This window comes from Sciurus carolinensis, chromosome 8, assembly GCF_902686445.1.
Source record: "Sciurus carolinensis chromosome 8, mSciCar1.2, whole genome shotgun sequence".
NCBI classification, from domain to species: Eukaryota; Metazoa; Chordata; class Mammalia; order Rodentia; family Sciuridae; genus Sciurus; species Sciurus carolinensis.
The window spans coordinates 143,256,035-143,268,598 of NC_062220.1; the positions used below are offsets into that span (position 1 = coordinate 143,256,035).

At 46.1% G+C, this 12,564-nt stretch overlaps 1 protein-coding gene across 4 annotated transcripts in view; it reads right to left on the minus strand.

Annotated features, from left to right (window-relative positions):
* Chfr (checkpoint with forkhead and ring finger domains) overlaps positions 1–12,325 on the minus strand; it is a 29,826-nt gene extending 17,501 nt beyond the window's left edge. For 2 of the 4 annotated variants that reach the window (XM_047561983.1, XM_047561981.1), the window contains exons 1-6: positions 12,180–12,325; positions 11,918–12,058; positions 6,161–6,260; positions 3,958–4,067; positions 3,074–3,133; positions 2,731–2,904 (exon numbers count right to left, since the gene is read on the minus strand). In XM_047561983.1, the coding sequence (XP_047417939.1) occupies positions 2,731–2,904; positions 3,074–3,133; positions 3,958–4,067; positions 6,161–6,260; positions 11,918–12,047 (574 nt within the window). In that variant the 5' untranslated portion in view covers positions 12,048–12,058; positions 12,180–12,325. Of the gene's footprint in view, positions 1–2,730; positions 2,941–3,073; positions 3,134–3,957; positions 4,068–6,160; positions 6,261–11,917; positions 12,059–12,179 lie in introns of all 4 variants that reach the window. The other 2 variants (XM_047561982.1, XM_047561980.1) reach the window with 1 other exon arrangement.
* Positions 12,326–12,564: the final 239 nt, after the last annotated feature.

The window sequence follows — 12,564 nt, forward strand, 5'->3', positions numbered from 1 at the left end:
TCACCCAGATCTACTCTGGCAGTTCACTACACCCTGTCTTCACCCAGATCTAGCCTGGCAGTTCACTACACCCTGTCTTCACCCAGATCTACTCTGGCAGTTCACTACACCCTGTCTTCACCCAGATCTACTCTGGCAGTTAACTACACCCTGTCTTCATCCAGATCTAGTCTGCAACGTTACAGCACAATACGTATGTTGTTTCTAATATTCAAACCATGTCATCACATGATAAAAGGAACTAGCCTGGAGTAGCTGAGGAGAAAAAGAATGACTGTGGGAACAAATTAGCTCCCACACTGAGGGAAGAAAAGGGTAGCAGCTCCCAGGGCTGGCTCCTGCCCACACCACTCACTCACCTACAACTGAGAGAGGCTTCTGTGCTCAGCTGTGTGTCTTATCTCCTGCAGGAAGGTAATGGTAACAGCACCTCCCTGACTGGCCCCAACAAAGAGAACTTAACCAAAACAGAGCACTTATTACACTACCTCAGTCTAGCAGGTGCTCAACAGGTATTCACCATGATTATCTTGTTAGTTTAAGTGTTGTGCTGGGGTTAATGTTTGTAAGTATAACTGTTTTGTTAGTGTTTAGTGTTAGTGTTTGTAAGCATATTAATGCTTACGCATATGACAGAAAAATTTTATTATTTAAAATTCCCAAATATATGAATGCATTACTTGTTTAAAGAAATCAGAACATTAATCACAGCTTAGCAGACAACACACAATGCACACAGATGGATGGAATAGAAGATTATCTAACTTAAGATTCTCTTTCAACTGTCCCGTGCCACAGTTCTGAGGAAGTTGTTATAATATCCATAAAATGCACAGCTTGAGATGATAGACATGGCATGCCTGACCTCAGCACATGGCTAGAGATCTGCACTCAACTTAGTGCCTGCCCTTGGGTGTGCTGAGCAATGCCCAATGGACCGAGTATCCCTCAGTGCCTCCCCTTGGGTGTGCTGAGCCATGCCGAATGGACCACATATCACTTTCTATTTCTTTGGGGCTGTCATCACATGGGATCAGTCACCAGGTGTTGGAACCAGCTGTGGACAGCCAGCAGTACACAACCCATCTGTGCCTGTCTGTGCTTGAGGAACCCTTGGAAGGGTGCACAGGCCTAGAGAGTTTTAAGACTTTGACCACATAGTTACTCAGGTCTGGCATGTTTGCATCTTGAAGCGTGATTGCAATTTCTTTCATTCATAAATTTGAGGTAATGATGTTAAAATGGAGGTAAATCAAGAGACTTTTGAGAAGCTGGGGCTTTAGTTTAGAAGTTTACATGGGCTGGGCATGTTGGCAATGCCTGTGATCCCAACCACTCAGGTGGCTGAGCAGGAGCACCACAAGTTCAAGGCCAGGCTGGCCAACCCTGTCTCAGAACAAAACTTTTCAAAAAGCTGGAAATGTAGCTCAATGGTACAGTGCCCCTGGCTGGATTCAACCCTAGTATTAGGGGGGAAAAAACCCACTTCACTGAAAAATCAAACAGCATCAGGCGCCATGGCACTCACGTATAATCCCAGAAGCCTGGGAGGCTGAGATAGGAGGATCAAAAGTTCAAAATCAGCCTCAGCAACTCAGCAAGGTCCTAAGCAACTTGACAAGACCCCAAAATAAAAAATAAAAAGGGCTGGGGAGGTGGCTCAGTGGTTAAGTGCCCCTGGGTTCAATCCTCAGTACCAAAATAAATAAATAAATAAAAATCAAAGACTTTAATAACCAATGAGAAATACCATTTTCCTGGGTATTGTAAAAATATCAATTCTCCCCAAATCAATATCTCAAAAAGATTTCTTTTAACTTGAAAAGCTAATTCTAAAGCTAATCTAGATGAAAAACACAGGGGAATAACTGAAAAAGTAAACTAAAAAAGTAGAAACACAGAATATGGTCTAATTAGGGAACACATGTGTATACCACCTGCAAGGAGATGTTCATATCACACTGCAGCTGGATGTTCTGATTTTATCCCAATGACTATAGGAAAAGCCAGAAAGAACTAAGCAATCAGGAACAGGGATGGAAAATTGGTTTTAAACTATACACTTCTTTGCTGAGCTTAGTGGTGCATGCCTGTAATCCCAGTGACTCAGGAGGCTAAGGCAAGAGGATTGCAAACTTGAAGAGAGCCTCAGCAACTTAATGAAACCCTGTCTCAAAATAAAATAAAAAGGAGGGGTGCAGTTCAGTGGTAGAGCACTTGTATAGCATGCACAATGCCCTGGGTTCCATCCCCAGTACCACAATTTTTTTTTTTTTTTTTAACATATACTACCCCGGGTAAACCCTGAAATAATACACTAAGTGAAAGATGCTGATCACAAAAGACCACATATCGTATGATTCCATAGACATGAAATGTCAAAAAAGGCAAATCTGTAGCAATGTAAGTACTTCCTTTCAGGTGATGCAATGTTCCAGCATCAGTGGTGACAGGCACAAATTTTGTGAATACACTAAAACCAACTGATGTGTACACTAACTGGGTGACACTTACGTTATATGAAGCATACTTCAATGAGACATGAGAGAATATAGAAATACCATGGCACCATATTCCTTGACCTTCAGCATTTCCTTGGGGACAGGATAGGCCAATACTTTCCACTACAGAACTCCTGCTAATGAGAGCCTGTCAGGGCTCTTCTGTCTGACAACGTGGGTGAAGATTAGGGAGCAAAGCACGGGACTGCCACCGAGACCTCCCGCTCACCAGAGCTGAAGGCATGCTCTCGCCCTGCAGCAGCCGTCTCTGTGGAAGAGGTGGAGGCCCTGGGGAAGAGGTCTGACGTCGATGTGGATGGCTGTGGTTCCTCCAAGCATGCCTGAGTGGTGGGCGACGCTGGTGGGACCTGGGGGTCGTCACCCCGCCCTGGACCTGAGGAATCTTTGGTCACATGGAACACATTTTCTTTATTGGCTTCTGCAAGCACAAAAGGAGCATGAGGAACACACACTAAGAGCCCAGGAAGACACTGCAGGGGTGAAGCAAAAGGACACTGTCCTAGAATTAACAGCCCTCCACGCATACATGTCTTCACCACAAGATCACTCACCCAAGGATTCTTGTGTCATGCCTTGATTTTCACGTAGAGATTCGTAGAGGTACGCCACATCTAAGAGGAAAGTAATCCTATCAGAGCAGTGGCCATGTAGGAAGGGAGACCTCATCTCTCTCCTCTTCCCTCTAGCCCATCTACCTGTTGATTGTCTTCGCTAACCAGCCAGTAACCACGTTAACCGTGGAAGAGATTCTAACACAATTAGCCTACAACATCTGTGCCAACTGTAGAATAAGCAAGCCTCAGGGAGTGACCTCAGGAGGCAGACTAAGGTGAATAATACACATTGCACATAAGCAAAGGCAAGAAAGGAATGAACTCAAGATTCTTCCATGTGGCAAGGAAGCCCACCATGCCCTGAGGAACCTCTGCCCCCCACTTCCTCTTCCTTACCAAGGAAGATCTTCCTGTCTGCGAGTCTCTAGAATGCCTCTGAGTCACAGAGCTCCCCGAGCACTCCTGATCCAACATGGTTCTCGCACAGTCCTGGAGCTAACCTTCACGCCCCTTGTGAACTCTCCAGGAGCAGAGTCAACAATGGCTCCAGGTCTCTTCCTAGGTTCTGCTCCCACAGCCCAAGTTCCTCTTCTGCACAGCCTAACCCAGCCCCACTCGCTCCTCCACAGCTGCTGTGTTGAGGCTCTGCTCACAACCACAGAGGTGTTCTTGAAGAAAGGCTCTGACTGCGGTCGACACTACCCTTCTCCAACTGTTCACACCAGGAGTTCACACACACAGCAAGGGAATGTGGCCAACTGGAACATTCTCCAGGAGACACGTGTGCCACAGACTTTCTAAAGAGGAGCTCCAGCCTCAGCTGGTCATTCCCTTAGCACAGCGCTGGGCTTGAGTATAGCCCCAGTAAGTTTTCCTCTTACTGTGTTCAGGCTCATTCTTCCTGTACACCAAGTAAATGACATCCCCAGTCTGTAGAGGACAAGTCTGCTTCTTAACAACCTTCAGCTTATTGATCACTGTTCCATTGGTGCTGTAAAGAAAACAAAAGTGCAATTTATCTTTCTCAAAGTAACTTGGGTTTAAATTATTTTTCTAGGAAACTAGTTCAATATTATCATTTTTGAGAAAATACTCATAATAACTATTTTACAAGGCACGTATGCAAGTACCATCCTAAAATTCTCTTGAGAAAAGTTTGCCTGTTACTCCCTTACTGACAACCTACCTAGCAACCTAACCATCTCATCAAGCGTTTTAATGATTCTGCTTCTCCAATGCCAGACTCCCTTCATGTGCCTTCGTGGGTCCCAAGGTCCCTCAGCAGCACTGTGCTTCCATTTCCAGCCTCTCCTGAGCCGTGGGCAACATTGTCCACAGGCCCGCCCCAGCAGTGCATCCCCCAGATAAGCACTGCTCCCTTCTTAGAGATGGGTGCTGGCTCTCGGAAAGTGACTTGGCCACTGTACTCAGAACACACACTTGGAACAGCAGTGGTCACACTGCTGGATGGGAGAGAGCAAGGCCCAGGGTGTAAGGGGAAGACCAGATCAGATGGAACAGGAAGAGCTCCCCAGGGAGAGACTGCTGGGTGAAGATCTAATGGAGCATCAGGAGTCACACAACGAGAATAGCACACAGAACACGCAATTCAGCACCTGAACCACCACATGCCTTAGCTTTGCAGGCTCACTAGGAGGAGGGGTTTACGTCTGAGCAGTTCACTGAGGTCAGGGAGCAGGAACCATTTCTATACAGGGCTAGACAATAAGAGTTCAAGTTCTGTTGTCACAAAGTCTCTGTCCAACTACTCAGGTCTGCCACTATGGTGTGAAAGCAGCCGAGGAGACACACCCAGTAAAACACACAATAAAAACCGGATGTGAGCTGGCACAGGGGCACACGCCTGTAATCCCAGAGGCTCAGGAGGCTGAGGCAGGAGGATCACCAGTTCAAAGTCAATCTCAACAACATAGCGAGGTCCCACACAACTTAGTGAAACCTTGTCTCAAAATAAAAAATAAAATGGGTTAGGGATGTGACTCAGTGGTTAAGTACCTCTGGATTCAATTCCTGGTACCGGAAAAAAAAAAAAAAAAGCTGGATGTGGTGGTGCACACTTGTAATCCCACCTACTCTGGAGGCCAAGGCAGGAGGGTCAAAAGTTGAAGTCCAGCCTCAGCAACTTGGCAAGACCCGAACTCAAAAGAAAATTTGTAGATGTAACTCACTGGTAAAGCACTCTTTGGTTCAATCACCAGTACTGGGGAGAAAAGAAGAAAGAAAAAAAAATCCCTACAAGACAGGCAGTGTACCAGTATGCTGACCTCAACCATGCAGTGCGGCAGGCCCTCAGCTTCCAGGTCCCTCTCATAGCTCATCTCCATGCTCTCCTGCACAAAAGTCTGATATTCCTCCTCTCCAACCCCTGCAACGACTTCCCACTGCGATTAGGCTGGAGCCCACACTCCCTGGAGTGGCTGTCCATGCACCACTTGCTCTGACCACATGTTCCTGTACCTCTGGGCCTTGGCCATGCAGTGCCTCCTGTCTGGGCTGCCCCTTCCTCTGCAGCCTGCCTCTGCCCAGGCACATGGCAACTCTGTACACTAGAAAAAGGAGGTAGTGGATTCTCCCTGCAGCCTCCAGAAGGAACCACTGGCTCAGACCTTGATTTTATTTTATTTTTTTCTTGCACTTTATTGGTGCATTATAATACACATAATGGTGGGATTCGTTGTTATGTATTCCATGTACGTGTACATGGTATAACATGATATAATTATAATTTGGTCAATATTGTTCCAGATCTCGAAGTTAGCCTAATTAGACTCATGTTGGACTTCAGAACTACAAAACTATGAGATCCACCAGGCGTGATTGGGCACCCCTGTATTCGAACCAAAAATGCATCCATTGCTTTTAAGTTTTATTTCTGAGCCATATTTGACTTAATATGAATGCCAGGGCCACAGACACCATGCATCACCCAGGATTCCATGATGGAAGCCTGAGAATACATCTGCTACACTGAGCTAGGGGAAGGGAGCCACGGGGTGCCCTGAAACAATGCCCTCAGCCTCCTGAGACGCAGAAGCAGACAGGAGAGCGCGCGGGATTGCTTACCTGGTATCTTCCAGTGTTGCCTGGCCAGACTTCTCATCCACAAGTATTTTACAGTGATCTCCAGAGACCAGTTTATTGCTGGGGAATGAGAGGTCACAACCTAAAACACAGAGGGTATCAGAACATTGAACAAGACTCTTGGGTTCAGCAAACACTACTGCCTTTGCTTCACCAAAGCATGTGCCAACAGCACACACTCATGGAATCAGCACTCATGCTTAAGTGTGAACCCAAAGGGATAGATTCTGGTCCCCCACCCCCATCACCACCTCAACAGCTTCTTCCAGACAATTTTACAGTATGCCCACATGCACATCTAGTCCAATAAAAATTGTCAGAAGTTTTAAAAAACTTAATTTTCTCTTCAGTATCTTTATCTACTCCTTGACTTCTTCTCTATGTAATCTTAGGTTTTATAAATCATCATAAAACTGAAGCAATGACAGTTACAGAATATATGAAACCAAATTATCACAGACATGTGTACAAGAAAATATAAAACAGAAGGGGAGTGTGTCCATAGCTGAATATAGTTATGTCTTCAATAAATACAAGAGGGTACATCTTCAACTACTTAATCGCTCTCACTTTAAATCAAAAGAATCATTTCAGAAACTTTGAAATGTCTAATCACTAACTACCAGTGCTTGTAAGAGTAGTCTATGATGATACATAATGATACTAAAGAATTAAGGGCAATTAAAAATGAACTGATATCAGGCATGGTGGCACACACCTGTAATTCCTATGATTCGGGAGGCTCAAGCAGGAGGATTACAAGTTTAAGGTCAGCCTCAGCAACTTAGTGAGACCCTGCTGCTGGGTTCACACCTTGCCCAGGTAGGAGACCAAACAGTCTTTGAGATTCTGCATGGTGAATTTCACTACCCACCAGGAGCCCAGTACACCCAGACAAGGGTCCACATAGCCCTCACCACCACAGCCCCAGACAAAGCAGGGGAAGACACAAACATGCCACAGCCCATCTAAGACCCCATGAATGCTGGTTTGAGGAAGGTGCCCCCAAGCCCAAAGCACTCTGAGCCACCACACAGGCCTCCGAGGATGAAGTGGCCAAGAACAGAGATAGCTTTAAGAGGTCATGGCAAGGTAGAGGATGTGGGCAACACTGGCCTGAGGAGATATGGAGGACAGGAGTCTGAAGTTCTCTCCTGGATTATTTCATATATTTGAGGCAATTCCAACCAAGATCCCATAAGGTTTGTAGAAACTTCAAGTTGATTTTAAAGTTCATAGGAAACAATTTAGAATATCCAAAGAAATTTTAAAAAAGAACAAAGTGGGAAGATTCAGATATCTTAACTGACTTAGCATGAAAGACAGTGTTATAATGGTGTAAGGATGGCCAGTCATAGAGAAATGCAAAACTTGAAACTATTAAGTTTGTGGTGGAAAATACAGAGAAAAAATTTTATTGATGCTGGCTCTGATGAGAATTGCTTAGGACACATGAAGTACAAACCAGAAAGAAAAACACTGATAAAATGAAGTTTATAGAAAGTATGTATCTAGCTAGACGTGGTGGTGGTACCTGTCTATAGGAGGTTAGGACAGGAGGATCACAAGTAAGACCCTGTCTCAAAAAAGGGGTCGGGGGAGGCACTACTGGGGTTGTAGCTCAATGATGGAGCACTTGTGTATCATCTGCAAAGCCCCAGGTTTGATCCCCTGCACCATAAAAAACAAACAAAATTAAACATCTGTTCTTCAAAAGACACTGCCTATGAAGATGAACAAGTCACAGACTAGTGAAAATATTTGTAGGATATTCATCTGATAAGGCCTTGTATCCAGAATTTACAGCAGACACTGGCAACTCAATAACAAGAAAGTCAATAATGCAATTTAAAAAAATTCAAATACTTTATCAAAGAGATGTGGATGGCAAATAAGCACAAGAAAAATGTCCAACACCATTAGTCAGAGAAATAGAAGTGAAAGCCTTCTAATACCACCACACCAAATGAGAACTGGCTCAAATTAAGACTGACCACATCCAGTGCTAACAAGGAGCAAGTAGAAAAACTGGACCACTCGTGCACTGCTAATGGGAATGCAAAACAGCAAACCATTCTGGAAAAAGTTTAGGAGCTTCTGATAAAGGTAAGCATACACTTAATAAATGACAAAATAATCCCACTCCTAAGTATTTAGCTAAGAGAAATAAACAAACGGTATGTCCAAAAAAGACCAGCAAACTAATGTGTACAATAGCTTTACTTCTGATAAAACAAGAAAACAAACTAATGTCCACCCACTGGTGGTTAACAAACAAAATTCAGCACATCCAAACAGAATACTATCCAGCACAAAAGGAACAATCATGGATATAAGGAAGAAGAAGAACCACTACCAGAGCACCCCTCCAAGGAGAGAGGCAAAATGAGCACAGGTCTGTGGGGGTGCTGTGGCTCCACCTGGATGGCACCCCAGAACGCCAGAGCCACAGGGATAGAAAGCAGACACATGGGTGGTTCCGGGAGCCAGACCGAGGGAAGGGGGTGTGCTATTCATGGTCCCCGGGGGACTTTCTGAGTGCTGGAAATATTCTGCCTCTTGATTAGAACCAAACTCATGGAACTGAATACCAAAAGAAATGAATTTTACCATACATAAATATCTCTATAAAAGTGGATCCGAAAATATTATTTTTGGGGGCACAGTGGTACATACCTGTGATCCCAGTAAATGGTGGCTGAGGCAGGAGAGTTGCAAATTTGAGGCCAGCCTCAACAACTTAGTAAGACTCTGTCTCAAAATAAAAAATAAAAAGGGCTGGGGATATAGCTCAGTGGTAAAGCACTACTTACTGGGTTCAATTTCCAGTACCAAAAAAAAAAAAATCTTACTTGCATGAACTTCATATATTTTTGGAAGTACTTTGTTACATTTATCCAAGGTGAATATCACCTGTGGTCAAGATACTCCCATTCCACCAAGCATAACCATCAGGACAATCCTCTCACAGCCAAACTGCAGGCACCAACTGCATCACCAGTATGGGTTTCAAGAGAGGATTCCCCATGCCAGCACTTGCACATTCTAGCTTGGAACCACGATGATCTGCCCTGCTTGCCACTGTGGGTGAGGTTCTTGCACTCCTTCCTAGATGCAACTCAGTGATCCTCCCCAGTGCCTTACCTGCAGCAGTCAAGCATTCTTCTTAGGCAAATATCCAGTCACACAACTCTCAGGACCCACAGCTGTGTCCTCTACCACTCAAACACAGAGGCCCCAAAGTGGCTATCTGGAGGTGGGGCCTGTGAGGAGGCAGCAAAGCCCAAGTGGATTATAAGGCATGGCTCTGATCTAATACAGGTGGTGCTCTCTTTTTCTTTTCTTTTCTTTTTTTTTTTTTGGTGGGAGGTACCAGGAATTGAATTCAGGGGTGCTTAACCACTGAGCAACATCCTCAGCCCTTTTTATTTGAGACACTGTCTTGCCAAGTTGCTTTGAGTCTCCTTAAGCTAAGCTGGCTTTGAACTTGCCATTCTCCTGTCTCAGCCTCCTGAGTTGCTGGGATCACAGGCATGTGATTAGTGCTCTTTTTTTAGTTGTAGGTGGACACAATACCCTTATTTTATTTTTATGTGGTGCTGAGGATCCAACCCAGTGCTTCATACATGCTAGGCATGTGTTCTACCACTGAGCCACAATCCCAGCCCTGGTTAGTGCTCTTTTAAGAAGAGAGAAAGAGACCAGCGTGTCTTCTCTCAACCATATGAGGACACAGCTAGAAGGGAGCCCCCACAGGCCAGGAATACCATCCTCACCAGGAACTAAAGTGGCCAGCATGGACATGATGTGGACTTTCCAGAAGTTTCTGAGAAATAGCTTTCTGTTGCTTAAGCCACTCAGACTGTAGTATTTCATTATGGCAGTATGAACAGACTAATACAGCACCTTTATGTTTTTGGTAGCACCATTATTAATGCAGTCACTGAGTACTTCTCTTGAGCGGATTTTTCCTCCCTGTTTCAACATGAAATTTAATGTTTTGACATGTAATAGTACTCATAATGTGCTATAACAGTAATTGATGTAAGTGCTTACTATAAGCCAGGGTCGTTCCAGTAGTTCACAGATGATTTCATTTAATACTCACAGCAACTCTACGAAGGAGACACAAAGACTTGGAAAGGTGGGTTGTTAGCCCAAAACAAGTTATATGGTAGTGACAAGTTGGACATCGCAAAGCCTGTCTCCAAGGCCTCTACTCTTCACCAAACCTTAGTATATCAGTTAATGACAACACATTTTTCAAGTGCCTAATGATGTATACTTTCAAAATCGTAAACAAAACAAAACTTAACGATATTGGTATTCAACAATACTAAAACCACAATAAAACGAAACAAAACAAAAAAGATAGGTGCAGGCACATTGTAAGAGGTGAAACTAACCAAAAACATTTGCTTCTGAATAGCAATCTTTCTCATTCTCTTTCTCTCTATTTTTTTTTTTTCTTACAGTATTGGGTGTTGAACTCAGGTACTCTGCCACTGAACTGAGCTACATCTCCAGTCCTTTCTATTTTAAGACAGTGTTTCACTAAATTTCCCAGGCTGGCCTTGAACTTGTAATCCTCCTGCTTTAGACTTTCAATTAGCTGGAATTATAGGCATGTTCCAAGGCACCAGGCTCATTCTTCCTTTTTAAAGCATGAAGTCAGCTGGGCATGGGGCACATGCCTGTGATCCCAGTGACAGGAGGCTAAGGCTGGAGGGCCTCGGCAACTTAGTGAGGCCCTAAGCAACTTAATAAGAACTTGTCTGAAAATTTAAAAATTTTTATAAAGGGCTGGGGATGTGGCTCAGTGGATAAGTGCTCCTGGGTTCAAGCCCCAGTACCAACCAACCAACAACAACAAAAAACCAAACATAAGCTATGAACTCAGAGTGCTGATTTATTTATTTTTGTACAAACTAAATGTGTTGTGGACCTAACTAGCACACTTCCCTCCACGTAGGAAAGCTACAAGGGTGGTCAAATCACCAGATGATTACTTAGGAGACTAAAGGAAAGAAGTGTAGAAGGTGGAGGTACTTTCTCTCCCTCGTTGTGCGACTTTGTTCAAGTCCTTAGCTTCCTATGTTCAGTAAACCAATACTTATTCTAGGGGCTGGGACCTAGATCTTGTTAAATGTAGGCACTCCAATATAAACTGCCCTCCAGCAATGCTTTACCTGCATTACATAAATATCAGTATATTTTTTGTTTTCCTTTGTTTCAAGGTATCTTTTAATGTCCCCTGTGGCTTCTTCTTTGACCCCCCATCATTTAAGAGTTGTGTTTAATTCCCATATAACTGTGAATTTGCCAATTTCATTCCATCATGATCAGAGAAAAAAGTTTGCATGGTAACGAGCCTGAGAAATTGTATTCTGGAGGATATATTAGTGGAACTACTCTATAAAGTCATAACGAGGAATAACTGAACTCCATGAAGCATTCAAAATTGCAACTGGGCAAACAGATGGGTAAACGGCAGGTCTTACACCAGCGCATTTCCTGGAAGTGGAAGCACCCTGCACCCCCGCCGCCAGCGGCCGGCCGGGCTCGGTACGCCCAGCCCGGTCCCGTCTCCCGTCCCTGCTCCCCGCCCACCCCAGTCCCAGTCCTCGTCCTTCCGGGTCCCCGCCTCCGGTCCCGTCGCTCGCCACCGTCCTCCCCTGGGTCCCAATCCCGGGTCGATCCCCGATCCCCAGGCTCCGCTCCGCGCCCCGGGTCGCGCACCTCTCCTCCGCCCGATGGTCCACTCGCGCTTCCACAGGAGGACGTGCGGCTCGCTCTCCTCGGCGCCCAGGCGGAGAAGCCTCCCCCAGGGCTGCTGCGGCGGCTGCTCGCCTCCCCCGGGCGGCTCCATCGGACTCACGCCTACCGAGACCCGGAAACGCCAGCTGAAGGAGGCCGCGCCCGCCCGCGGGCGCGCGAGGCTCGGGCCCCGCCACCGCCCGCCGCCCGCCGGCCCCGGCCCGCAGCCGCCATCGCCACTCACCCCGCGCCGCGCGCCGGCCCCGGAACCGGCCGCGCCGCCGCTGTCAACAGACATCGCGGCCCTCAGCTGATCCGCGGGCGGGGCAGGCCGGCGCGCCCTGCGATTGGTCGGCAGCGACACACATCGAGAGCGGCGGCTAGAGCGGCCTGTGGAGCGGCCGCCGAAAGCCGGCGTGCGGGGCCAGCGGGGCGTGCGCAGACGCGAGGCTGCGGCCCAGACCGCCATCTTTGATGCTGGCGGGACGATTTCATCGTCTGAGTTCCACGGAAGTAGCTGCGGTGGGCGCCATGTTATGTTGGGGCAAAGAGCACGAAGTGACTTCTGGATTGGACGTCAGACGGTTCTTAAAGCCTTACTAGAAATGGGCACGCCCTTCGGCGATGGA